Here is a 27,948-nt window from a genome sequence, read left to right as displayed (position 1 = left end):
TTTCTATATATTACCTTATTGAATCCTCACAAATACCTTAAATATATGGTGCTGACTTCACAGATGGCGATACTGATGGTCACAGACGCACCCTGCTATGTCCCAGAACAGTGAGTCCAAGCCTTTCATTTGGTCACTGAAGACACTCAGAGCCAAAGCCATCAGGGGTCTTGCTCCAGGTGACAGAGCTAACCTTGTTGAGTGGCCTACCTAGAATGTTCCTATGTCTGTCCTTAGCTGAAGGCACAATATAATGATCCTTGAAGCCAAATGCCTATCTTTGTCTAAGGCACAGAAAGTTTCAAAAGGCAGAGTATTTGCTTGTAAAAAAATGGAGGGGAGAGGGGAGTGCAGCTTCCTGGGCAGATTTTAGGCAAAAAAGCCTCCACTGGATTTATATTCCCGGAATCTTGGGAGGATGGTTATGGGTGAGCAGCAGCAGGCAGGACACTGGGGAGGCCAAGAGGCTTGGGGCTGGAGCACCACGGATTTGCCAGTGGGTCCTGGCTCAGTCACTGTCAGCCTTTCTGTGCCTCAGATAAGCAATTGATTAGCGACGTACTGAGTGCCCGCCAAGTACGCTGCCAGAAAGGGCAAATTGGATCGATACCACTCGGTGCAACCCAATGGCTCAGGGGCACAAAAGTGTATACGATCAGGTCCCTGCTTCCTACTCCGACAGGACAACCAACCACAATGGTTTGCTGTGACTATGTCAATGTATCCCACTAAATGTTCTGAGTTCTGGGAAACTGCTCAGTCCTGGACACACCAGGGCAGCGGCCACCTATGAGAGGTTTTGACGGGCAGAGGAAACCACATGCACAGTTATGACGAACACTATGGGTAGCATGTAAAGCCTGGTCTAATACAGAGACGCCACCAGACATGGGCAACCATAAAGTGCCAACTGCGCCAGGGCCTACAGCAAAAGGAAAACCCAACGATAATGACCCTTCTTTTTTTATTTTTTTTAAAGATTTTATTTATTTATTTGACAGACAGAGATCACAAGTAGGCAGAGAGGCAGGCAGAGAGAGGAGGAAACAGGCTCCTGCTGAGTAGAGAGTCCGATGAGGGGCTCGATCCCAGGACCCTGGGATCATGACCTGAGCCGAAGGCAGAGGTCGTAACCCACTGAGCCACCCAGGCACCCCAATAATGATTCTTCTTGATTTACAAATATGATAGTTTGTGGGGCACCTGACTGGCTTAGTTGGTAGAGCATATGACTCTTAATCTAAGGGTTATGAGTTCAAGCCCCACATTGGGCATGGAGTTTACTTTTTTAAAAATGTGATGGTGCTTGGGTGATTCAGTCAGTTAAGGGTCTGCCTTTCACCTCAGGTTATGATCTCAGGACACCTGGGTCCTGAGATTAAATCCTGTGTCAGGTTCCCTGCTCAGCAGGGAGTCTGCTTCTCCCTCTCCCTTTCCCCCTTGCTTGTGAGCATGCTCTCTCTCATATAAATAAAATATTTTAAAAAAGCTTTTAAAAAGGGTGCCTGGGTGGCTCAAATGTTTGGGCATCTGCCTTCAGCTCAGGTCATGATACCCGGGTCCTGGGATCGAGCCCCGAATCGGGCTTCCTGCTCATGGGGAGCCTGCTTCCTCTCTCTCTGTGTCTCTCATGAATGAATAAATGAAATCTTAAAAAAAAAAAAGCTTTAAAAAATGTGATACTTTGTACATCACAGATTTTTTTCATTAACTTCGATTTTTTAAAATATTGCATTAAAATTGCATAAAAATACATAAAATAAATATTGTATCAAAATATATTCCATCTTGGGGCACCTGAGTGGCTCAGTGGGTTAAAGCGTCTGCCTTCAGCTCAGGTCATGATCCCAGGGTCCCGGGATCAAGCCCCACATAGGGCCCTCTGCTGGGTGGGGACCCTGCTTCCTCCTCTCTCTCTGCCTGCCTCTCTGCCTACTTGTGTCTCTGTCTGTCAAATAAATAAATAAATTAGTTATATAATTTTTAAGAAATATATTTGATCTTGATTACTGACTTTTGGGGCACCTCCTTAAATTTTGCATCCGAGGGAAGTGCCTCTCTTGCCTTACTCTCTGCCAACCCTGCAAGGTCAGCCCAACATGTTAGCCCCATGCTTCCAATATAATCTTTGAGACCTGGGACAAATCTCTTGGCTTCTCCATCTGAATATCTTCCTCTACACTAAGGAGGGTGAATTACACAGCCCCTAGGGGCCCTTCCATCTCCAGGTTCTGTGCCTTCATGATGAGATGTTGGGAAATGGAGAGGAACAGAGGACAGATAATGCTGGGAACAGTCAAGGAATGGAAAGAGAAGTAGCATTTCTGCTTGCCTACGATTAGAGAAAGAGAACCAGTAGGACATTTTTACATATTAACATAGATATGTGATGCATGTATCATATAGCATATGTGTATATATATGACATAATCACATATCATATCTACCCACTATATATATGATATATGATCTACATATATGTGATTTATCTCAGGGAATTGGCTTATATGATTGTGGGTTTGGCATGTTTGAAATTTTTGGCACAGCCTGGCGGGCCAGACACTTTGGGCAAGAGTCAACACCGCAATCCATAGGTGAAATCTTGGGACACCTGGGTGACTCAGTGGGTTGAGCGTCTGCCTTTGGATCAGGTCATGACCCCAGGGTCCTGGGATCAAGCCCCACGTCGGGCTCACTGCTCAGCAGGAAGCCTGCTTCTCCCCTCCCACTCCTGCTTATGTTCCCTCTCTCACTCTCTGTCAAATAAATAAAATCTTAAAAAACAAACAAATGGGGGCACCTGGGTGTCTCAGTGGGTTAAGCCGCTGCCTTCGGCTCAGGTCATGATCTCAGAGTCCTGGGATGGAGCCCCGCATCGGGCTCTCTGCTCAGCAGGGAGCCTGATTCCTCCTCTCTCTCTCTCTCTGCCTGCCTCTCTGCCTACTTGTGATCTCTGTCTGTCAAATAAATAAATAAAATCTTTTTAAAAAACACGAAACAAAAACATAGGTGAAATATCTTCTTCTTCAAAGATACCTAGTTTAGCTTTAAAGCCTTTCCCCTGGATTGGATGAGGCCCCATCAGACACACTCCTTTCGTCGACCTTAAACTGCGTCTACAAAATACCTCAGAGCAAAGCCTGGATTACTCTTGAAAAGAATACCTGGATATTACAGCTAAGCTATGTTGACTCATAAAATTAATCATCACAAGAGGAGGAAATTGCTCAGAGACGTGAAGTTGATTGTCCAAGATCATCCAGCTGATCAGAGTCAAAGTTGGGACTGAAAGTGTGCTATACATGGACCCCAAGGTCCACATTGTCCCAGGAATCTTGCTGTGTCTGGGCCTCCGGAGAATTTCCTGAGGCATCACAGCAGATTCCTAATCCCTGCATGACCCTGTGACTTCTCTGTCATAGCTATTTTTGTGTGTCTCCTTCTGGACTGGGGGTTCTTTGGGGAAAGATCCCTGCATAAATATCTTTTTATGATCCACAGTACTAGTGAAAAGCCCCACATCTGTCAAGCATTCAGTGACTATTTGTAGAATTAGTGAATCGCTAATAATTCCCAATGTGTTGTTTCCTATATAGGAGCACTAAACTAAGCTTTAACTGTAAGATGTTAGCTATAATTTCCAAGATTTTTCTAAAAAACTTAGTTGAGAGAGAGAGAGCATGAGCAGAGGGAGAGGGAGAAACAGGCTCCCCATTGAGCCGGGAACTCCACAAGGGACTCAATCCCAGGACCTGACCTGAGCCAAAGGCAGACGCCCAACTGACTGAGCCACCTAGGTGCCCCTAGATTTTAGCTATAACTTCTAACTTCTCCTTCACCTCTATCTGCACCTCCTCGTCCTCCTTCTTCTAGTTTGTTAACTTTTGCTTTAATTGAATGTCAATTTCCCCACCAAAACAAAATAAAAGGGAAGGACCCTTGTGGCCATGGCAATATATTCTAGAAGCCTGCTGGGCATTCTAACTTAATGTCTTGACAATGGGTCAAGTGGGGTGGGTTCTACTATGATTCTTAGATGCATGACAGGAAAACAGAGTCTCTGAAAAGTTAAGGACCTGTCTAGGGCACCTGGGTGGCTCAGTGGTTTAAAGCCTCTGTCTTCAGCTCAGGTCATGATCCCAGGGTCCTGGGATCGAGCCCCGAATCGGACTCTCTTCTCAGCAGGGAGCCTGCTTCCTCCTCTCTCTCTCTGCCTGTTTCTCTGCCTACTTGTGATCTCTGTCAAATAAATAAATAAGATCTTTAAAAAAAGAAAAAATGTTAAGGACCTGTCTAGAGTCACAGAATTTGTGGCTGGACTCTAACTAACCTCTAAACTCCCCCCGACCAACTTCTGGGCCACACTGCCCAGGTCAAATTGTTCCCGGCAGCCACACTGGAGCTCGACCTCATCAAGCTGAGGAACTGAGAAGCACACGTGTTAATAATGGCAGCACCACAGGACGCCTGGGTGGCTCAGTCAGTTAAGCGTCTGCCTTCAGCTCAGGTCATGGTCCCAGGGTTTCTGGATCGAGCCCCACATTGGGCTCCTTGCTCAGCTGCGTCTTCTCCTCCTTCTGCCTGCTCTGCCTGCCATTCCCCCTGGTTGTGCTTTCTCTGACAAATAAATAAATGCAATCTTAATAATAATAATAATGGCAACACCAGGACCAGGGCTCTGGGCTCCTGGTTTCTAGGGGCACATTCTCCTGGTTGTCTCTCAAAGCAAGGCCTCACTGGGGCCCTTGCAGGCTGTGCCTGGGCCTCCCCGGGTTATTTACTCGGCTAGGTGTGGGCTCTGCCTGGCTCCCAGTCTGTTGTTTGCCCAGTAAACGTTACCTTGGCCCCACCAATCTACTACCCAACAAAAGAATGGCAACCGATGCTGAAAGGAACGTTCTTTTGCTGGTTTCAGACACCTTGTTGACTTCAGTTTTCAGTTTCTGTCTAATAAAATGCAAATAACTGAAAGTGGGGGTCGCCTCAGAAGCCTCACGGCCTCCAAGCAGTGAGCCAGGCCTGGGTCCTTTTCCCGCCAGTGCAACCTCTGGGAATCAGGCCATATATGAAGTCAGCAGGGATTTAGGGTCAAATCCCAGTTCTCCTGAGTGGTGTAACCTTGGGCCTCACCTCTCAAGCTTCCTCCTCTGAGAAACAGAGCCAGGGCTTACCGTGCAGGAATGAGAGAGAGAAGGGATGCCAGTGCCTGGCACAGAGCCCCATACTCATGGGCTGTCAGTCCTACTATTGGCTTAGTCCGCACAGCCTTGCACTTGTTTCCTTGACAATAAAAGAAGCTTTAGTGTAAGGACAAAAACAAGGCTTGCTGTCCGTGGCTACTCTGGTTTCCTACCACCTGGCTTCTTCCTGGAAAAAGGTTCCAAGAACTTTTTAGAGGTAGAAAGCGAACAAACAAGGGAGATTTTAATCAGTAAAAACAGGTTCTGTCTTTCTCAGGGAGGCGGCTGCCTACAGCTCCAAGCAAATCCTCGCAAACCGTAATGTTACCTCCGCGATCGATTTGCAACAGGAGGTTCTTGTTCTGGAACCCGGATACGCAAACAAGGGCGCTTTCAGGAAGGGAGGGTGGAGGGAGGGCGCAGGGCGTCCTTCGGGAGGCGGATTTCATCAGCTGCCCCCTGTCCCCGGGAAGCCCGCGGGACCTGTCAAGCCGGTGGCCCAGGCCAGAAGGCAAGCTGAACGTTTTAAAGTCCACGGGGCCTCTCTTCTGACCTTTTCATTTAAGTGGGCCACATTTAAGAAATGCCAAGGAGGAAACCGTGGTGATTTGTGGTTGCCAAGCCAAGTGGGGCGCTGAGAAAAAAGCGGATGAAATGGAAAAGGTCAGCTACCTCCGCTGTGCAAAGCGAGGAGGCTGGCTGGGTCCAGGCAGCACAGTCTCAGGATTCTGAGCTGCTGTGCCAACTCCTGACCCCAAGTGTTAGCCTGTCTCTGGGACTCAGAGACAGAGTGACTAAAGTCACCCTCAAGTCCCTTCTGGCTATTAGAGAAAGAGGCAGAGCAGGACCCCGGAGAGGGGGAGTGACTGCAGAATTTAAAGCCAAACAAGGATAGGCTGAGTGTGGGGGTGGCAAGAAATGCTCCCCCACATTCTCTCATATTCCTGCCTCCAGTTTTTTGGAGGTTTTTTTGTTGTTTAGATTTTTATTTATTTTAATTGACAGATGTTAATTGACAGAGAGATAGAGAAAACAAGTAGGCAGAGCAGCAGACGGAGGAAGAGGGAGAAGCAGGCTCTCCGCTGAGCAGGGAGCCTGATGCCGGGCTCGAACCCAGGACCCTAGGATCATGACCTGAACCGAAGTCCGCCACTTAACCAACTGAGCCACCCAGGCGACCCTTTTGTTTTGTTTTAAGGTTTTCAAATACATATTTTAACACCGTGGTGGTAAGATGCCTTCACATCCACTGCAGAAGTAGAATCAGATTAGGGAAGGGGAAGGGTGAAGGAAGAAAGGAAAGAAAAAAAAAAAAAAGAAAGAAAGAGGAAGGAAGAGAGGGAGGCAAGAAGAAGGGGAGAGAGAGCAAGGAAGGGAGAGAGATAGGAAGGAAGGAAGGAAGGAAGGAAGGAAGAGGAGGGGAAGAAAGGAAGGAAGGAAAGAAAAGGAGAAAGGAAGAGAAAGAAATAGTGTATAAAGTATTTCCTTCCAGTAAAGATGGCCCTCAATCAAAAAAAGAAAAACGAGGGCGCCTGGGTGGCTCCCTGCCTACTTGTGATCTCTCTCTGTCAAATAAATAAATTAAAAAATCTAAAAAAACAAAAACAAAAACAAAAAAAAACAAAGAAAAACGAAATTCAGGGAAAGAGCTCCTGGGTGGCTCAGTGGGTTAAAGCCTCTGCTTTCAGCTCAGGTCATGATCCCAGGGTCCTGGGATCGAGCCCCCTGTCAGGCTCTCTGCTCAGCAGGGAGCCTGTTTCCTCGTCTCCCTCTGCCTGCTTCTCTGCCTACTTGTGATCTCTGTCTGTCAAATGAATAAATAAAATCTTAAAAAAAAATAAATTCAGGGAAGAAGAGGAAATTCTGACTAACAATTTTGTTTTTGATCCTTTTGGCAAGGGTCATAGCTAAAGTCAGAGCTCAGAGACCTGGAACTGTGGACCACTAGTAAGAGCTAGCTGGGAGGCGAGGGCACTAGGGGAAGGATTACTGTGACTCCATGACCTGAGCGGATGGCAGGAGAGAAGAGTCCTGCCTCCAGTTTGAAAGAAAAGTTGTAGTTTATTTTTATTTATTTTTTAAAAGATATTTAAATTTGAAAAGTTGTAGTTTAAATAAGAAATATTAAGGACATCTTTGAGAGTGCTGAGGATAAGGGGATGGGAGGGACAAGGGATGTCCTGGGAGAGTTAAAATGAGTACACAGAAATTCAGAAGGAACTCCTCATACACTTCGATTTGAGCATATTAGCAGATGTTAAAGGTTGAGTATCTGTTTTGTGTTAGTTTCAGATCTTTTTTAGCACCAGATGAACTATTACCACGTTTCTCTCTCAGGGGCCAGGCGGCATCTGTCTTCTCTAGCAGGGAGAAGAGCCCAAGGTAAAAGAAAAATTAAAATCTTGGGCAAACTCCTACTCGTCCTTCAAAGTCCATGCAAATATCTCCTTTATGAAGACTTTCCTTATGGCCCTTGCTCCTTGGTGCCACCACCGGGCTGGCTGCAGTTATAATGTGGAATTACTTATCTCTTTGCTCTCCCAGGTTCCGCTCCATTGAGAGTAACATAAAGGTAACCCAGAGCCCCGGGGTTTTCTGGCAATGGATCTGATCATAATGTTGGAAAGAGCAGTATATTGCGTGTGGACACCCAGCTTCTGGAAACCAAGTAAAAATCATTGAATACAAATGGTTGAACACAGGTGTAGGGTGAAGATTTCCAGGAGAACCCCAAGTCGATACAAAGGCAAATTGTCACTTCTTCTTGCTGGAAACTGGGTTGGGGTGGGGACACTTGGTTGATCAAGACGAGAGAGTCCTGGGATGCCAGGGTGGCTCAGTTGGTTGAGCCGCTCCCTTTGATTTGATTTTAAATAAAATCTTCAAAAAAAAATACTAAGAGAATCCTTTTAAGAAAACTTTGTGGTCATTTTTCCCCCAAAAAATGCAAGTAAAACTTAGAATCAGACAATTCACTTCCTGTAAGCCTGAACAATTCTGATTTTTCAGGACACTTCAATTGAAAAATGTGATTTCCCCATCCAGAGCTATACCCAGGACAATCTTCTTTACTCCTTTATCTCTTCCAGAAGGTAAGAAAAATTAGACTCACAGTGAGCTGTAAAGTCATCTGGTCCCCTGGAAGGTGAATCTAAAAGACCCCTCGGGGAGCCTGGGTGGCTCAGTGGGTTGGGCATCTGCCTTTGGATCAGGTCATGATCTCCGGGTCCTGGGATTGAGCCCCGTGTCGGGCTCCCTGCTCAGTGAAGATTCTGCTTCTCCCTCTCCCCTGCTCTTCCTCATGCTCTCTCTCAAGTAAAGGGGAAAAAAAAACTTTTTAAAAGACTTTATATATTTATTTGAGACAGAGCACAAACTGGAGGAGCGGCAGGCAGAGGGAGAGGGAGAAGCTGGTTCCCCATGGAGCAGGGAGCCCAACTTGTGGCTCCCTCCCAGGGCACTAGGATTATGACCTGAACCAAAAGCATCAAAGGCAGATGCTTAATCAACCAAGCCACTCAGGAACCCCCAAAAAAATCTTAAAAAGAACAAAAATAAAAACAAAAACAAACTTCCTTTTCCTCACCTGTTCTGTGCAGAACAGCCGCCACAAGCCACCAACCCCCAGTTATGGTGTAAGCCAAACTCAACCCCAATCTCACCATGGGTCACAGGTGTGTGTGCTCAGCAAATGTTTGCAGCCCTTTGCTGGGAATGTTATCCCAGGTCACGTTAACAGGACAGATCACGGGCAGCCTGTCCAGGTCTGGACCACCCAGGGGTCAAGTGGGCATTTTGTTCTCAGGGTGGGGGAGGGAGCAACTGGGGAAAACTCACCTGGTGTTCCTTGCTGTGCCATTTTTCCTCTTTGTGGACTCTGTCCCAGCTTATGACCAATGACCGAATTTTATACTTGGACATTTATTTTAAAGACTTGAACTCCCAGTTGTTCTGCTTAGACTTCTGGGACCTGTCAAGCTTCTTGGCTATCAACTGGCAAAAGATGGAGGAAGGATGAGAAGAATGGTAGACGAGAGAGAATATGGGGATGCCCAGACGCATAAGGGGAGGTGGCCCTTGGCAACTGTAACACTTCACACACGCAGTTCATGCTTTCCCTGTGTCATGCACTGTGTTCAAGACAGTAACTTGTTCAACGCTTAATTCTCATTTTACCGACAAGGAAACTGAGGGTCAGAGGGTTCGTATGTGTTAGAACGAGTATGTGTTAGAGCTGAAAACCTACCCTATGTCGATCCATTTCACAAGCCAAGGCCCCCATACCCCCAGGCTGTTATGACCATCCTCACAGGGTCTAGAAATGGAAGATGGTTGGCCTCTATCCTGAAGTTCTTGGAAGCAAACAATTCTATGTCTTCCTCCTCTCTCAAAGCTTTTCTCTTCTCATCTCCCCTTTATTCACCAAACCAGAGTTTCATCTATATTTTACCCAACTGGCTCTTAGAACCACATAAATCTTGGCTGTTTTCATGAAAAAAAAAAAATTATAAGAGAACAGAAATGGTATAGTTTGTAGTCTTTTCCCACCTGATTATTAAATGTATAAAGTTAGCTATAAATAAGAGAAATTGAAGGCTGAATCCAAAGACAACTTAAAGAACCTAAGGTTGGAGATAAAGTACTTACTGATCCTGAGCACCTGAGATCTCAGGACTCTGAGATCAAGACCTGAGCTGAGATCAAGTGTCAGATGCTTAGCCAACTGAGCCACGCAGGCGTCCCTCTTTTCTTTTTTGGCGTTGAGAACCCCTAGGCCATTCTCAGGAAATCCAGTCTCCTATGAGCCAAGTCAAGCAAAATCTCACAGCGACGCCTCACAGATGAGGGCACCTCACCAAAGGAGGAGGGGTTCCGTCGCTATTACTTTGGAGTCAAAACCTTGTGTGTGTCTGGGAAGGCTGAACTTGAGTCCAACTTCAGCTCCTCAGATAAAGGTCATTTGCTGAAATTAGTCGTGAAACGTTTCGCAAAAATCGATACACCACACAGAAGTTAAGAAATTGAAAACAAGGCGGGATCCTCAAACAGGAAACAGACATTAAGGGAAGAAAACGTTGAAATCCAAATAAAGTCCAGAGTTTAGTTAATGGCAGGGTGTCAGTGTTGGTTTCTTAGTTTTGACAAATGTGTTATTTGGTCATGGAGGCTGAGAACATTAGGGGAACTGGCACCAGGGTTGTAGGGGGATATATGGTAATTCTCTATGCTGGACTTGCATCTTTTCTGTAGACCTACAATTATGCCAAAACAAAAAGGTTATCTTTTTTTTTTTAAGATTTTATTTATTTATTTGACAGAGAGAGAGAGAGATCACAAGTAGATGGAGAGACAGACAGAGAGAGGAGGGAAGCAGGCTCCCCGTTGAGCAGAGAGCCCGATGCAGGGCTCGATCCCAGGACCCTGAGATCATGACCTGAGTTGAAGGCAGAGGCTTAACCCACTGAGCCACCCAGGCGCCCCTTTTTTTAAAGATTTATTTATTTATTTGACAGATCACAAGTAGGTAGAGAGGCAGGCAGAGAGAGAGAGGGGGAAGCAGGCTCCCCGCTGAGCCGAGAGCCCGATGTGGGGCTCCATCCAAGGACCCTGAAATCATGACCTGAGCTGAAGGTAGGCACTAACTGACAGAGCCTCCCAGGTGCCTCCAAAAAGTTTAAAATTTTTTGAAACTAGTGATTTGAAATTTATTCTCCGAGTACTAATGAAGGGAGCCTGCTGCACTTCAACTGCACTTAAAACTCCTTTCAAGTAAGATAAAAGTAAGATAAAACTTGCTTCTCTTGCCACCTTTGAACCTTGGTGTCAATAAAGGTACGGACAATGGAGTGTTTGCACTTTTCTTTAAAAGGACAAAACCAAGTGCAGGGCCATTTACTGCTCTGGATCAATGCCAAGTAAAAAAGAGAGGCATGGGATATCTTTGCATTTTCCAAATAAATCTTTTCCTTTTGTTGTTGTGTCCTTTAGCCCCTGTTGAATTTACTGGGCAAATGAACTGTAGCATTTTGCAGAAGCCAAAGGAGTATTGAATTTCTTAGAACTTTAATACACACAAATGAAAGTCAGGAAGTGTCGCAACTCTTCTCCAGAAAGGGGTGGGCAGCCACAGGATTGAAGGAAACATTCGTCAACATGACCAGGAGGATTTCCTGTCCACATGCTCAGTGTCTCAACATTACTTAAACGGTTCGTAAACGTCTCACTTTAAAACATATTCATAAAGTTAAAAGCAATAGGATCACTAGTCCTGGAAAACCAAAGGACTTCATTTCTACAGGGTAGGGAAGCCAGTCCTGAGCATACATACAGGATTGGTTTCGTAGTTGTAGCAGAAGGACCTCAATTGTGTAAAATGACCAGGGGAGAGGAAACTGGAATTGGGGGAGGGGTGTACATAGCTCTTTGATTTCACTAGGGAAACAAAAATATTATATAGAATTTGGCTCTTCACTCTTTCCCGTATTGTTGAGTCTTTTTTTTCCTTGTGAGAATATAAAAAGTTGCCTTGGAACGTTTGCTTTCCTTTTCCAGTGTAGCTGGTGTTAGAACAAGAGTCATTAGTACTCTTTTTTTGCTAGAATCTGCCTCTTGACTACAGCGTGAGAGTCTATAAAATAGGATGCCAAGCAAAGCAAGCAGACACATGAGTCTTTCTAACCATGAATATCAAAATCATGGCATCAGAAAGCCAGCATTCCTGAATTCTATTCTCATTCTTCTCCTGAACCACTTTAAAATCTATTTGATCAATAAACGGGGGATTATAAAGATGAGCCCAATGTCCTTGCCTTCAAGGAGCTTATGGTCATTTAATATGGAGATCCAGGCAGGTAAATTTCAACTGCCAAGTGTCACAGGGGTTTTGCTGGGAGGATTGACTGCATGAGTCACGTGCAGAGTGGGGTTGATGTTTTGCAAGAGTTTAGAGTAGTGGTTCTCTCTCTCTTTTTTTTTTTTTTTAAGATTTTATTTATTTGACAGACAGATCACAAGTAGAGATAATGACATTCACAGGAAGTATGTAGACTGAAATCATTATTGAAATGGCATGAAGGGTCCTGTGAGTGGTTCAGTCTGTTAAGCATCTGCCTTCTGCTCAGGTCATGATCCCAGGGTCCTGGGATCAAGTCCCGCATTGGGTTCCCAGCTCAGCAGGGAGTCTGCTTCTCCCACTCCTTCTGCTGCTCCCCCTGCTTGTGTTGGGACATGTCAGAGAGGACATATGTCAAAAACAGGCTACGACATAGATAGCCTTGAAGACATTATACTACGTGAAATGAATCAGATACAAAGGGACAAAAGTGTAATTCCACTTATATGAGGTATCTAGAATAGGCAAACTCACGAGACAGAAAACAGAATACAGAACAGAGAATACAGTATAAAGGTAAGAGGGGTTGGGGGGATAGGAGGATGGAGCATTATTGTTTCATGGACACAGAGTTTCTGCTTGGGATGATGAAAGAGTCCTGGAGACGGATGGTGGTGATGGTTTTTGACAATGTGTAGGTACTCAAGGCCACTGGATTGTATGCCTAAAAATGGTTACTATGTTAGATCTTATGTTGTGTACATTTTACATTTTGTGTTGTGTACAATTGAAAAGGGGGACTCTCATTTGCAATGACGTGGATGGAACTAAAGGATAATATGCTAAGTGAAATAAGTCAATCAGAGAAAGATAATTATCATATGATCTCTCTGATATGAGGAATTTGAGAGGCAGGGTGGGGGTTTGTGGGAGGTAGGGAGGGAAAAAATGAAACAAGATGGGACCAGGGAGAGATACAAACCATTAAAGACTCTTAATCTCAGGAAACAAACTGAGGGTTGCTGGGGGTGGTGGGGGTGGGATAGCGTAGCTGGGTTATGGACATGGGGGAGGGTATATGCTATGGTGAGTGCTGTGTGGTATAAGACTGATGATTCACAGACCTGTATCTCTGAAGCAAATAATATATTATATGTTAATTTAAAACAATTTAAAAAAAAGGGGGGGGTGCTCAGGGCACCTGGGTGGCTCAGTCAGTTAAACATCTGAGTCTTAGTTTTGGCTCAGCTCATGATCTCAGGGCCATGGGATTAAGCCCCACACCGAGCCCTGCATCAGGCTCCATGCTCAACATAGGGTCTGCTCCTCTCTCCCTCCCCTTCTCCCCTCCCCCCAACCCCCTTTCTTTCTCTCTCAAATAAATACATAAATAAATAAATAAATAAATAAATAAAATCTTTTTTAAAAGGTGGGAGGGGGGCTTCATTTAGCCAAGCCTGAGACAGTTTGAGATCAAAATAATAAATTATTGGGGCGCCTGGGTGGCTCAGAGGGTTAAGCCTCTGCCTTCGGCTCGGGTCATGATCTCAGGGTCCTGGGATCGAGTCCCGCATCGGGCTCTCTGCTCAGCGGGGAGACTGCTTCTTCCTCTCTTTCTCTCTGCCTGCCTCTCTGCCTACTTGTGATCTCTGTCTGTCAAATAAATAAATAAAATCTTTAAAAAAAAAATAAAAAATAAAAAAATAATAATAATAAATTATTTCAACTTTTAATAATTTTTAAAGTAAAATAGGACTTTATGAGTTGATAATTATATAAATAAATAAATAAATAAGGGGCGCCTGGGTGGCTCAGTTTGTTGGGCCTCTGCCTTCGGCTCAGGTCATGATCTCAGGGTCCTGGGATGGAGCCCTTCGTCTGGCTCTCTGCTCAGCAGGGAGCCTGCTTCCCCCCCCTCTCTGCCTGCCCCTCTGCCTACTTGTGATCTCTGTCAAATAAATAAATAAAATCTTAAATAAATAAATAAATAAATAAGAAGGGAAAGGTCCACTGCACGTAGAATTCCACGTAATAAATACAGAAATGATGATGGAATCAGGAAATCACTATTTGCTAATCATTAGTGTAACCATTAATTTAGGCAAGAATCATCAATGGATCCTAAAACTGGTAGGTGCAAGTCTAATGAGAAACAGGATAGGTAGATATTTGAAAATACCTTTCTACAAAATACCTATTATTAGTAAGTATAGTACTTAATAATTAACTTCACAGTGGAGAAACTTAGCAGACCTCATTTAAACCAATTGATACAAGTTACTATCACTAGTAATGGGACAAACTGACATCACATGCCTCCTGATATCATGCACTAAGAAGAACATAGCAACACGCTGTGGGATTGCTGCCCACCATGCATAAATCATGAGGTAACATCAGACAAACCCAAAAGGAGGGGATTTCTACAACTGTGATTGACCTGTACCTTTCAAAAATGTCAAGGTCAAAAAAGACAGAAAAGACCAAGAAACTGTTCCCAATGAAAGGAGCTCTCAAAACAATTAAAATTAGTACAAATTTTGTAAGACTTTTTAAAGCAATATACATTCCAAGCTTTGGTATATAATTATCAAACAGAGGGTAAAGTGATATTGGAAATGTATCTTTGGATTTATGTGTCAATAAATTAATAGTACTTTCTGCAAGAATGTGACAGATTCTGGCATTAATTTTATTTCTTTTTAAATTTCCTCACTTCTTTTTTTTTTTTTTAATTTTTTTTTTTTAAAGATTTTATTTATTTATTTGACAGAGAGAGATCACAAGCAGGCAGAGAAGCAGGCAGAGGGAGAGGAGGAAGCAGGCTCCCCGCTGAGCAGAGAGCCCGATGTGGGGCTCGATCCCAGGACGCTGAGATCATGACCTGAGCCGAAGGCAGAGGCTTTAACCCACTGAGCCACCCAGGCGCCCCATAAATTTCCTCACTTCTAAAAAAGAGGTCAGTGTCTTCCAAGACAATGTTCATTTAACTAAGGTGTGGGGAAGGGAAGCATTTTGTTGTAACAATGTCCTTCAATTGTTTGTACATCTTTCAAGTTAGAAGCCAAGTCACATAGTGATCTATCATCAAAAAGTAGTCTATTGAACTCTCAGCTAATAATTCAATTTTGTCTTTCATCAATTTTTTTAAAGATTTTATTTATTTATTTGAGAGACAGAGATCACAACTAGGCAGAGAAGCAGGCAGAGAGGAGGAAGCAGGCTCCCTGAGAGGAGCCCAACTCGGGGCTCAATCCCAGAAGGCAGAGACCTGAGCCGAAGGCAGAGGCCTTAACCCACTGAACCACCCAGGCACCCCTGTCTTTCATCAATTTTATTGAAAACAAAGAATTAGAACCAGTGCAGCTGGAAAGGGATTTGATATTCACTGATGAGGGTCACTTCCTTTCTCAATACCATCACTAATAGCTAAACTGGCCAATTTGTTTGCATGCCCAGAGATTTTTCTTTTCTTTTACTTTTTTTAAAAAGGATTTTATTTTTAAGTAATCTCTATACCCAGCAGGGGCTTGAACTCACAAACCCAAGATCAGGAGTCACATGCTCTTCCAACTGAGCCAGCTAGGTGCCTCCTGTAGCACACTTTTTATTCCCTTCCCTCTCTTTGCCTGTGCCATCTCCCACATTGATATCATATAGACCAGCGCTATCCAACAGAAATAGAATGCAAGCCACTTCTTGTATTATTTAAAATGTTCTAGTAGCCAATTAAAAAAAAAAACACACACACACAAAACCAATTTCTAAAACGCTGTTTAGGTGTGTGTGGGTAGCTCAGCTGGTTAAGCATCTGACTCTTGATCTCAGCTCAGATCTTGATCTCAGAGTCAGAGTTCAAGTCCCAAGCTGGGCTCCATACTGGGTCTGGGGCCTAATTAAAAATAAAATAAAAATTTTTTAAAAAGCAGTTTAACTCACAATATCAAATATACTATCACTTCAACATACAATCAATATAAAAAATGATTAACAAGATATTTTACATTGTCATGTCTTCATGTCTTCAAACCGAGTGTGTATTTCACATTTGCAGCACATTTTAATTCAGACTGGCCACATTTCAGGTGCTTGATACCCACATGTGGTTAGCAGCTACCACATTAGAGCAATTTTTGAATTCTAGTTTCAGATTATAACTGGGTTTTGTTTTGTTTTACATTGACATTTATTTTGACTTAATGACCTATGGTTTCTTTGCATTTCACAAAGTCTAAGAACTTTGCATTTTATGTTATCTCTTATCACAAGTGCCTAGTAAATGTTTTAAGATATTAATGGCACCTGATGCAAGAATTATCAGATTACTCTTACAAAGAGGATATGAAACTGTTCAAAGGTTTGGAGTTGAGTGACACTTGGTGGATGGCAATCTGCATTAGGTCAAATTACTGTTTTTGAGCAGGATTTTAAATGTGTATCAAAGTTAAAAGCCTTGAAAACAAAGCTGGGGAGTTAATTTCAACATTCCATTTGTACCCCATTAACCAAGACCAAAATGCAAACCAACCACCTTTTCTCCTCTGCCCCAGCATCTTGTTCCTTCTCCACATGGTTACTCATGGACACCTTGCTGGACTAACAGGGGCCTCACCGCATTTTCTTTTTATGCCTACATGATTTAAATTTTAGCTTCACTGGGACTTCTTACATTGCACCAGACATTCTCTTGGTGTTCACGAATGATAGCTTAACAAAAAGTTGCATGACAGTTACACGACTTTTCTCAGAACCTCTTACAGCTTTCTTTAAAGGTATAGGTCTCAGCCAGAAGGCACCCCAAAGACTTCTCCCAAAGGTCTCAGAGGGCAGGAGTGAGTCTCCCATCTGGGGAGGTAAGTTAGGACCTGGATAGCTCCCAACCGATGAGACTTAGGAAGGAAGCAGGCTTCATTGTGCAGAGTCTCTGATCTCCCCACCTCTTTCTCAGGACTTTGAAGCAGCATGTGTTCAGAACGCCCTCAGTTTCAATAGTCACTGATTTAGCCCTGCCAACGTGGAGGAAGAAGGCAGGCGTGGGAGACTCGTGGCCCACTCCAGGGAGTAAAAGAAATTGGGACCCTTTACGGAGTTGATTTAGTCCCAGCTTCCCATCCTTTTTCCTCCTCACCAGAATATAACTGAAGAGCTTACCTGACTTAATGACACTGCAAAATTACCTGAACTATTCTTCCTTTTCGTTTTTTGCTTATTTCCAACCACCCGATAGGAGTTTTACTAATCTGTAAACACAGAGGAGAACAGTAACTACTTGTTAAACAAATTATCACTTTGTAACTCTAGGGAATTTCACATTTTGTAATTTACTTCAAAAAAGGCGAATGCGCGGGGGGGGGGGGGGGCGGTGGTTGTCCCGGATTGCCGCATTCTATTTTTTTTTTTTTTAAAGATTTTATTTATTTGACAGAGAGAGAGATCACAAATAGGCAGAGAGACAGACAGAGAGAGAGATGAGGAGAAGCAGGCTCCCTGCTGAGCAGAGAGCCCCATGCGGGACTCGATCCCAGGCCCCTGGGACCATGACCTGAGCCGAAGGCAGAGGCTCAACCCACTGAGCCACCCAGGCGCCCCGGATTGCCGCATTCTAATGTCCTCGGGCCTAAACCGCTCCCCAGCTGCCAGGGCAGGAGCCTCAAACCTCCCCGCGTGCCTGCGGGCTGAGGGCAAACCCCGGGACCCTCGTCTGAACACATGAAACAAAAAAAGTATGCTCGTAGCTGACAACTGGGAAATGCACATTAAAGTACTTCGCATGCACTCCTACCACGCGGACCTGACGACGCCCGGGTTTGTGCAAACTTAAGAGCCAAGCCTAGTTCTAAAACGCCCAATTTCACTTTCTAAAGGCTATTTCGCGGAATTTCTTGCCAGGCTTTTTTTTCATGCAAGCCTGACTGGCTTGCGCTCTCTGCCCCCCGCGATTTTGCGCTCCGCTCGCGGCGCCGATGTGGCGCAGGAGATAAAATGTGGTCGGGCAGAGGGGACACCCGTCCGTCAGTCTCGGGGAAGGGTCATCAGTCCGGAAATCTACCCGTTTGGAATTAGACCCAGTCGTCCGGGTGGAAATCCGTCAGCCTAGGGGGTAAAATCCGTCGGAGAAGGAAACCCCGCCGGGTTCCGTACCCTTCCTGAGGAGCCAGGCAGTCCCCAGGTCCTCCAGGGCCGCGAGCGCCGGACCCCGCCGGTCCCCCGTCCCCCACGGCCCCTCCTTTCCCGGATTGCAGCCTCCACGCTGGACGCTCCGGCCTCGCCCCCTCGGGGCCCGCAGGACCAATGGGCGCCGAGAGCCGCCGCGCGTCACGCGCCGCTGGCCAATCGCGGAGGGCCACGACCGTAGAAAGGCTGGGTGCTGCGAGGCCGCGCGGCGGACGGCGGCGGCGCGCACTGGCGTAGACACTCTCGGGCCATGGTGGTGGTGGCACCCGCGCAGAGCCCGGCCGCCGGGGCCCCCAAAGTGCTGCTTCTGTCCGGCAAGCCCGCCGCCGCCGCCGCCGCCGCCGCCGCCGGAGCCCCGGCCGGCCGGGCTCTGCCACTCATGGTGCCGGGCCCGCGAGGGGCCAGCCCCGAGGCGGCAAGCGGGGGGCCGCCCCAGGCACGCAAGCGACAGCGCCTCACGCACCTGAGCCCCGAGGAGAAGGCGCTGCGGAGGTGGGCGAGGGTCGGGGCGCGGACCCTGAGGGCGAAGGGCTGGGAGCCGGATCCGAAGCCGGGCGCTGGCCGACTGCCGCGCTCGGGCGCCTTGGGCCTGGCAGGTGGGGTGCCAGCGTGGCGCGGGGCGGGGCGGGGCAGGAAGTCGGGAGTCCCGGGCTGCGCCGGCCTTTGTCCCCCACCCCCTTTTCTGACACATTAGGGATGCGTAGAGCTGGGGGTTCGCGCCCTGGGGGTCCAGCCCTCTTGCTATGTGACCACAGACCTGTCATTCAGTTTTTCTGAATTGGGGCGGTGGCTTGGACTCGATTGACCTACTTTTTTTTGGAGGCGTGCGGGGTTGAAATGACAGTTGTGGAGAGGGCTGTGAGCTCTGTGAGGCTCACTAGTCAGACTTAGTCTCCACGCTCTTAAGAGTGATTTATGTATTCATGAGGTCTTTGAAAGGATTGAGTGAGAAAGACGTAGCACCCAACCCAGTTCTCCGTAAATATTAGTTCTTTTGTGGTCATTGTGCCTTTTGTGATTATAAGTGCCTCCTTGAGCTGACGCGGGGCCCAGCCGTCCGGGGACTTCCCGGAATGCCAGCCAGGGCTAAAGGCATCGGCCTCTCCTCTGTTTGAGTTATACGGGGGAGTAAAAATGGGAGGAGGAAATCTCTTATGATGCAAGCTGAGTAGTGCTTGTGTCCTTCGTGCTTGCTGTGGCCGGGGTGCGACGGGGGTGTGGATGACGCAGTATGAGGGAGAGTGAAGCAGTTCTTCAAGCCAGATCCGCGAAACGCTGTTTTTTGTTTTGTTTTTATTGCGGGGAGGAGCCTGGAGTGTATTTTACTTTAGTTTACCTTATATGAATAGTAAATGAAAATGAAAACACCAGCTGGCTAAGTTCTCAAAGATAAAAATAAGGTTTGAGATGACTTAGTGTGGTATGCCTCTTTTGTTCTCAGGAAACTGAAAAACAGAGTAGCAGCCCAGACTGCCAGAGACCGAAAGAAAGCTCGAATGAGTGAGCTGGAACAGCAAGTGGTAGATTTGGAGGAAGAGGTAAAAATACTTAAGGTCAAACTCTTTTATTGTATATCCTTCCTTGGTGAATGTTCTGATTTTGCTGCCCATCCCAAGTTGTTCTGTCTCAGTTGAACGTTAATTAAAAGTTAAACTGAAAAAAAAAAAGTTAAACTGAAAAAAAGAAGAATCTAAATTAGGATAGATAGATAATTAAATGATTAAGTGGTGAAGCTTGATGAGAGCAGAAGTGGTTGACCCTCTGGCATTTGGTGCTAGATCTGACTCAGAGTTGGTGAATTACATTATAACTTTTATCAAGTTAGTACTAAGAAATTCATAAGAGCAGATAGAAAATCATTGCTTAAACCTGAGACCCTTCCTGGCTTGGCCAAAAGTCCACTAACTGTTCCCTTCCCCTTCTAGGGCCCACTTATTACCTAATCTTATATTGTTGCCAGCTATACATCTTGAATATATAAGGATTTCACACACACACACACGCACGCGCGCACACACACATACACACACACACACACTTTATAACATATTTTGATTTTATGGTCCACCATTACCACTTCTGTTACAACCTGCTAGTTCAAGATAGGATTTTTTTTTTTTTTTTTTTTTTTTGGCCATCATATCAAAATTAAAGCCACAAGTCACCCTTTGCTGAGGTCTCAATGAGTAGTTGCAAGCATTGTTATTTGTGACCCCCACACACACACCCTGACATGGCACTTACTTTTCGTAACCATGACCTTCCTTCAAATACCTACTGTGAACCAACTGTATAAGCAGAGTTTTCCAAAAGGTCAAGGAGAAGGAAAGGAAACCAACCATAGTGAAACTAAGTGAAAGAACTGGATGTTTTAATAGCTTCTTCTTGAACTTACTTCCAGAACCAAAAACTTTTGTTAGAAAATCAACTTTTGCGAGAGAAAACTCATGGCCTTGTAGTTGAGAACCAGGAGTTAAGACAGCGCTTGGGGATGGATGCCCTGGTTACTGAAGAGGAGGTGGAGACCCAGACCAAGGTAATACATCCCATTTATCTGATGTCTTACGTGAGAACTGGTTCTAAGTGACATGACCCCTTAACGACACTCATTTTTCAACTGTGTAGTGGATAGTACTAATTCCTAATTAAAGCAAGTTACACAGCTCTCTAAGAGCAAATACTAACAAATACCGATAGCCAATGAGATGTACCCTATCACTGGTAAGGAGAACCAGAAAAAGAGAGCCAGTCAAATCTAACTGAATGCTCCTAAAACTGTAGTAGTTCTTTGATGAATATGAATGAGTAGAGAAAGGATTTACTGTGGTAGTGACACCCCTCTGGTAGAAGGTGATTATAGGTTTTAATGCACAGACATGGCTTATTTATTGACAGCACCTAAGGGGTCTAAGATTGATAGTAGGGCAGTTGTACTCTGTGAAGGTAATGTTCAGAACAAACTTAAAAAATTACTGTCCAAAAGGAATTGGGGCCTAAATTCACTATGGAACTTTATTACTTAAGAAAATCAGTATGGGGGTGCCTGGGTGGCTCAGTGGGTTAAAACCTTCAGCTCAGGTCATAGTCTCAGGGTCCTGGGATCAAGCCCGGCATCGGGCTCTCTGCTCAGCGGGGAACCTGCTTCCCCCCCCCTCTCTCTCTGCCTGTCTCTCTGCCTACTTGTGATCTCTGTTTGTCAAATAAATAAATAAAATCTTTAAAAAAAGAAAATCAGTATAGGACAGGGGCGCCGAGGTGGCTCAGTGGGTTAAAGCCTCTGCCTTTGGCTCAGGTCATGATCCCAGGGTTCTGGGATTGAGCCCCTCATCGGGCTCTCTGCTCCGTGGGGAGCCTACTTCCTTCTCTCTCTGCCTGCCTCTCTGCCTACTTGTGATCTCTATCTGTTGAATAAATAAATAAATAAATCTTTTTTTAAAAAAAAACAAAATTACTATGGGGCACCTGGGTGGCTGCCTTTGGCTCAGGTCATGATCTTGGGCTGGGATCAAGCCCTACATCGGGGTCTCTGCTCAGTGGGAAGCTTGTTTCTCTCTCCCTCTGCTGCTCCCCCTGCTTCTGCTCTTCACTCTCTGTCAAATAAATAAATAAAATCCTAAAAAGAAAAGAAAAGAAAATTATTATGGAAGGGCGCCTGGCTGGTTCAATTGCTAGAGCATGAGACTTTCAATCTCAGGATTGTGAGTTCAAGTCCACTTTGGGTGCAGAGATTACTTAAGCTAAAATCTGGGGAGTGGAGTGCCTGGGTGGCTCAGTGGGTTAAGCCTCTACCTTTGGCTCAGGTCATGGTCTCAGGGTCCTGGGATTGAGCCCCACATAGGGTTCTCTGCTCAGCAGAGAGCCTGCTTCCCTTTTCCCTTTGCCTGCCTATCTCTGCCTGCCTCTCTGCCTATTTGTGATCTCTTTGTGTTAAATTAAACAAACAAAAATCTTTAAAAAAAATTAAGATTTTATTTATTTGAGAGTGTACATACATATGCACAAGCAGGGGGGACAGGTAGAGAGAGAGTAGATTCCCTGCTGTGGTACTTGATCCCAGGACTCTGAGATCATGACCTGAGTTGAAGACAGATGATTAACTGACTGAGCCACCCAGGTGCCCCTAAAAGTAACATTTTTTTTTTTTAAGATTTTATTTATTTATTTGATAGAGACACAGCAAGAGAGGGAACACAAGCAGGGGGAGTGGGAGAGGGAGAAGCAGGCCTCCTGGGGAGCAGGAAGCCAGATGCGGGGCTCTACCCCAGGACCCCTGGACCATGACCTGAGCCGAAGGCAGACACCAAACGACTGAGCCACCCAGGCGCCCCTAAAAGTAACATCTTAATAAAAAACACAAACATTATTATAGAGAGTATAATTGAAGATATTTAGGAATATCAGCCCTTCCTGAACCTTTGCTTGGGGCATAAAGATGTTTCATTGCATAGAAAATGACAGAAATTAGTCTTCCATCCCTTCTCTCTTCTTGAGGACTCAATAAAATGGAAATAAATGAAGGTAAGGGAAAGATTTCAGCTCTAAAGCATAGTTTTCTAGCTTTCTTGAAAGTTGAGACTCCCAGGTGCCTAGTGAGCATTTCCTTGAAGACTGCAGTTTGAGCTGTTGCCATTGGTCTTCGCAGGGGAATGGAGCGAGGCCAGTGGCCGGGTCTGCTGAGTCCGCAGCACTCAGACTACGTGCACCTCTGCAGCAGGTGCAGGCCCAGTTGTCACCCCTCCAGAACATCTCCCCATGGATTCTGACAGCGTTGACTCTTCAGACTCTGAGGTAGGGGTTTTTTGGATTTTGTTAAGAGAATTATAACTAGTTAATTCATCTCTCTGATGTCTGACATTCCCAGCCATTCAGAGGAGGGCAGTAGAAGTTAGTTTTGGTTGGGTTACAGGTGAACATCGACTACCTTCCTATCTCCTTGTGATTTGGACATAGAGTGAGGTATAGATGAATGGGTCTGTGGGACTCGGTGGTCATCCTATTATGATTAATTTACATTGTGGGACCTAGTAATAAATATTCTAGGTAAATTTCAGTACCTTCTGATGGTTGGATTCTATTTAACTTTTGCCTCTTGCAGTCTGATATCCTGTTGGGCATTCTGTTCAACTTGGATCCAGTCATGTTCTTCAGATGTCCTTCCCCAGAGTCTCCCAGCCTGGAGCAGCATCCAGAAGCCCATCCAGAAGGACCCAGTTCCTTACCAGCCTCCCCTTCTCCATCACTGGGGACGTCATCAGCCAAGCTGGAAGCCATTAATGAACTGATTCGTTTTGATCACGTATACACCAAGCCCCTAGTCTTAGAGATACCCTCTGAGACAGAGAGCCAAGCTAATGTGGTAGTGAAAATTGAGGAAGCACCTTTCAGCCCCTCAGAGAAAGATCACTCTGAATTCACTGTCTCAGTGAAGGAAGAACTTGTAGAAGATGACTTCATTCCAGAGCTGGGCACCTCAGATCTACTTTCATCCAGCCACTGCCTGAAGCCATCTTCCTGTCTACTGGATGCTTATAGTGACTGTGGATATGAGGGCTCCCCTTCTCCCTTGAGCGACATGTCCTCTCTGCTTGGTGTAGACCATTCTTGGGAGGAAACTTTTGCTAATGAACTCTTTCCTCAGCTGATTAGTGTCTAAGGAATGATCCAGTGCTGTTACCCTTTTCTTTTGACCATTATAACTGCCTGGAAGATAGCAAAGAAGCCTGTGCTTCATTTTAAAAAGCCAAAGTAGAGGGTGTACAGTGCTAGGGAATTCCTTTAAAGTATTTGTCTGTTAAACTGTATAGGTCACCCCAAGTATTGTCTTTGTCATCCAGCAGTCCAAGGTACTCAGATATATTACTACAATCCAGAATTACAGTTTTTGAGGTTATACCCTTAAGGGCAATAGTCTGCCCTAAAATTCTTATGTAAGGGTCATCAGACAAGCATCTTAGACATGAAATTTATGAGTGGCCCTTTAACATTTCTTTTACTCCTTCTTGGCATCCCGGGCTTGCCTCCAATTTTAAGTCCTTTAGTTTGCTTCTGCAAGCAGAGAACCTACCTGAGGGGGCTCCTTTCCCTCATGTACAGTTCACGTAAAGATCAAGAATCTTGTGTAAAACTATGGAAATTTACTATGTAAATGCTTGATGGAATCTTTCCCTGCTAGTGTAATTTTTGGAAGGTGCTTTCTCCATTTATTTAAAACTACCTGTGCAATTAAAAAGTGCAATGCAGTGTCTTTGTTCTTGGGTAAGTCTTACTGTTTTCTCTAGGTGTTTCACTGTTTGCCATGATAGTGATTTACCCAGCTTCAGTGAGCATGCCACTTTTTAAAGGTTGTTTTTCCCCCTTAGTTATTACCTGCTTCAGTTTCTGACTGCTGTAAGTGATATAATCTACTCTTTGAGCAGTTACTGTATTTCTGAGTTTCTTTAACCTAACTGGCCAATATCACAGATTAGTAAGTGGCAGAGCTAGAATGCTTAACATGCTAAGAGAAGGACATGCCATTAAATACCAAGATTCTCTTGCCATTATTATAAGGATTAAGAACATTTTCTAGACTCAAACTCCCCTGGGTTTAACTCCGCCACTGGTTAGCCAGATAACCCTGGACATATAATATCACTTCCTCACCGGGGCGCCTGGGTGGCTCAGTGGGTTAAGCCGTTGCCTTCGGCTCAGGTCATGATCTCAGGGTCCTGGGATCAAGCCCTACATGGGGCTCTCTGCTCTGCAGGGAGCCTGCTTCCCTCTGTCTCTCTCTGCCTGCCTCTCCATCTACTTGTGATTTCTCTCTGTCAAATAAATAAAATCTTAAAAAAAAAAATATCACTTCCTCACCTATGCAGTGGCATAACAGTCAACCTCTCTAAAGGTTGGTAGAGGATTCAGAGATGATGCATCTTAAGTTCTTGGTATACATATACCAGGCACCATCCCAAGCACTCAAAAGTTAGCTCTTCCCTTAATTCACTTTGGAGAGAGTTTGAACTTAGAGAATTAGATAACCTCTAGAACTTGCTTCACAGAAGAATGAACCTGTTTAAGAAATAAAACCTGACACATTACTATTATCTGAAAACTATAGAAATGATAACCTCATCATCATCCATGTGTAAAACTTTTCCTTGGGAATCTTTTGTTTTTCCCCCTTTGGGAATCTTCTTAAAAGACACTGAAGGACTTCCCTCATTTATAGAAAACATCTCACCTATACCAGGATCCTATGTCAATATTAAGTCTACCACTACAGCAGTCAGAGTGAATGAGTATTGACTAAAGGTAGGATTCAAAAGATCTCAAGCAGCAAGACCAAGCATGCTCTACTTTCAGCCAAGTACAAGAGATCGTGGTGTGACTGGAAGCATGTCCACAAGACAGGCTAAAATCCCTGGTTACAAAAGCCAGAGCTCAATCCTAGTCTGTGGCAACACAAGCTTACCTAGGCTCAATTTTCCCTTTTTTGTTTTAAAATTTATTTCTCTTAGTAATTTCTTCACCCAATGTGGGGCTCAGACTCACAACCTGAGATCAAGAGTTTCACATTCTTCTGAGTGAGCCAGCCAGGCACCTCTAGGCTGTTTATGGTAAATGTAGAGAACCTCCAGCAGTCCCCATGATTAAAAACTGATCACCTGATTTTCTATAACTGAAAACTTAAAGTGCTGGGAATCTATTTAAGGATTGTCTAAGCAAATGTAATTACAGATGCATTTTAGCTACTCTCCATAATAGAAGCATCTGGAGATTGAGGTTCAAATAATTTACATTCAATGACATCACATGAAAGCAGCAGCTGTACTGGCAGGAATAACACACAGGACATATATAACCTGTGTCGGTCATTGGGGTTTTCATTTTCTGCACAGAGGGGTGAAAATGACTAAACACTGCCCAGTCTCGAGAAAACACCCGGTATTTAAGGAGAGCTCATTGAAACAAACTGGTCAGAAATAAAAATCAAGACATTTGTCTGCAAAGGGCTCCTGGGTGGCTCAGTGGGTTAAGCCGCTGCCTTTGGCTCAGGTCATGATCTCAGGGTCCTGGGATTGAGCCCTGCATCGGGCTCTCTGCTCCACAGGGAGCCTGCTTCCCTCTCTCTCTCTCTGCCTGCCTCTCTGCCTACTTGTGATCTCTGTCTGTCAAATAAATAAATAAAATCTTAAAAAAAAAAAAAAAAAAGATATTTGTCTGCAAAACCAAAGCAAGATTTCTATTAAATGCAGAGGGTTGTCCATAAATGAAACAATCAGGTGGCAAATGTCTTCATACCATTTCCCTAAGCCTCGTAACACCAATCTATGTGTGCCTCCTTCCTTTTCTACTAGGTATGCTATTGGAGCAAAATAAAGACAGAACTGTAGGCAAAAGGTAACTTGGCCGACTCCAGGAATATTTCATGGCATCAGTTAAATTCTAATATCCTATGAAATTTTAACTTCATGACTTCTTGAATTCATTAAAGGACAGGAAAACTGGCTTGTTTACCCACTCAGCAGTTGTTGAAAGACAACACCCTTGTCTTGCTGGAGCTGTAGTCAAAATGCATGCCATTCATCTCTAAAATGCCACTGACAGGGCGCCTGGGTGGCTCAGTTGGTTAAGTCACTGCCGTCAGCTCAGGTCATGATCCTAATGCTGGGATCAAGTCCCATATCAGGCTTCCTCTACTCTGCAAGGAGCCTGCTTCTCCACTCTCCTTGCTTGTGCTCTGTCAAATAAAATCTTTAAAGCTAAAAAAAAATAAAATGCCACTGACAGAGTATTTGCACCAAATGGATATATACAAAAGTATATTTTCTCAAGGGGTTTAATGTTACATTGACTGAACCACACTTTATTGTGGATTATGTTGATGAAGTCTAAATGATATTTTAGATATTCTATGAAAACACTATAAAACCACTGGTCAAGTGGGAAGAACACTGAAGCTGATTAAGTTCAATTATAATCAAAATTATCACTATCTATTTAGCTTTAGTTTCCAAATATGTAAAATAAATTAGATAGCTCTTAGCTGTGATTTCCAAATTTTGGTGATAAACAATATCCTGAGTTTTCTGTAATTACAACCCAAACTTAACTCTGCCTCACCACACATCAAGGACCCACATCATCAAGCCAAAGTTGTAAATATGCAGGCAATACTGCCACCCAGTGACCTGTCAACTCTTAAAGAAATGACCACATAACTGAACATTATGGAATTTACCTATTCCATTTTCAATGGTCCTAAACCTGTAAAAAACAAAACAAAACAAAACAAAAAAACCAACTGTGAACTCTACCATTTCCAGCTGTTTATTTAAACATTTTTGAAGACTGTCACTACTGTTGTCCGAACAGTGGCAGTCAATTACCACTGCCAATCAATGCTGTTGACAGCAGTGAATTGGTAGAGTGGTAAGCATTCTGTAAGCATTTAGAACAGCAAAACAGTCTGCCTATTTTGGAAATACTGAATTCACTTATACAGCTTAACTTTAACCCAACATAATCACCCTCTCAAATTTAAGACCCTCACTGATACAAATGCTTTTTCTTTTTTATTATTTTTTTATTTGAGAGAGGGGAGAGGGGCACAGGGAGAAGCAGACTCCCCTGGACTCAAGGATCACGACCTGAGCCAAAGGCAGATGCTCACTCGACTGAGCCACCCAGGCACCCATTTATTCTGCTTTAAATACAATTTAGAAGCCAGCAGAGGTAGCTGATTTTGTTTACTTATGGCAGGAATACAAATACCTCATGAAG

At 44.6% G+C, this 27,948-nt stretch overlaps 1 protein-coding gene and 1 long non-coding RNA gene across 2 annotated transcripts; both read left to right on the top strand.

Moving 5' to 3' along the window:
* Positions 1–5,239: 5,239 nt before the first annotated feature.
* On the top strand, positions 5,240–8,100 carry LOC101688805. Its single transcript, XR_200501.3, has 3 exons — positions 5,240–5,843; positions 7,518–7,562; positions 7,725–8,100. It is a non-coding gene; the product is annotated as an uncharacterized LOC101688805 (long non-coding RNA).
* Positions 8,101–18,379: 10,279 nt separating this feature from the next.
* XBP1 (X-box binding protein 1) lies at positions 18,380–24,425 on the top strand. Its single transcript, XM_013063442.2, is given in 6 exon segments — positions 18,380–18,678; positions 19,628–19,724; positions 20,588–20,722; positions 22,829–22,888; positions 22,891–22,974; positions 23,282–24,425. Coding segments are annotated over 6 exon segments (1,176 nt in total). The 5' UTR covers positions 18,380–18,436; the 3' UTR covers positions 23,840–24,425.
* Positions 24,426–27,948: the final 3,523 nt, after the last annotated feature.

The sequence above is a fragment of the Mustela putorius genome, unplaced genomic scaffold, assembly GCF_011764305.1.
Source record: "Mustela putorius furo isolate JIRA1106 unplaced genomic scaffold, ASM1176430v1.1 tig00000578_pilon_pilon_pilon, whole genome shotgun sequence".
Taxonomy (NCBI): Eukaryota; Metazoa; Chordata; class Mammalia; order Carnivora; family Mustelidae; genus Mustela; species Mustela putorius.
Note: the sequence above shows the minus strand (reverse complement) of the source record. Positions and strands in the feature narration are given on the sequence as shown.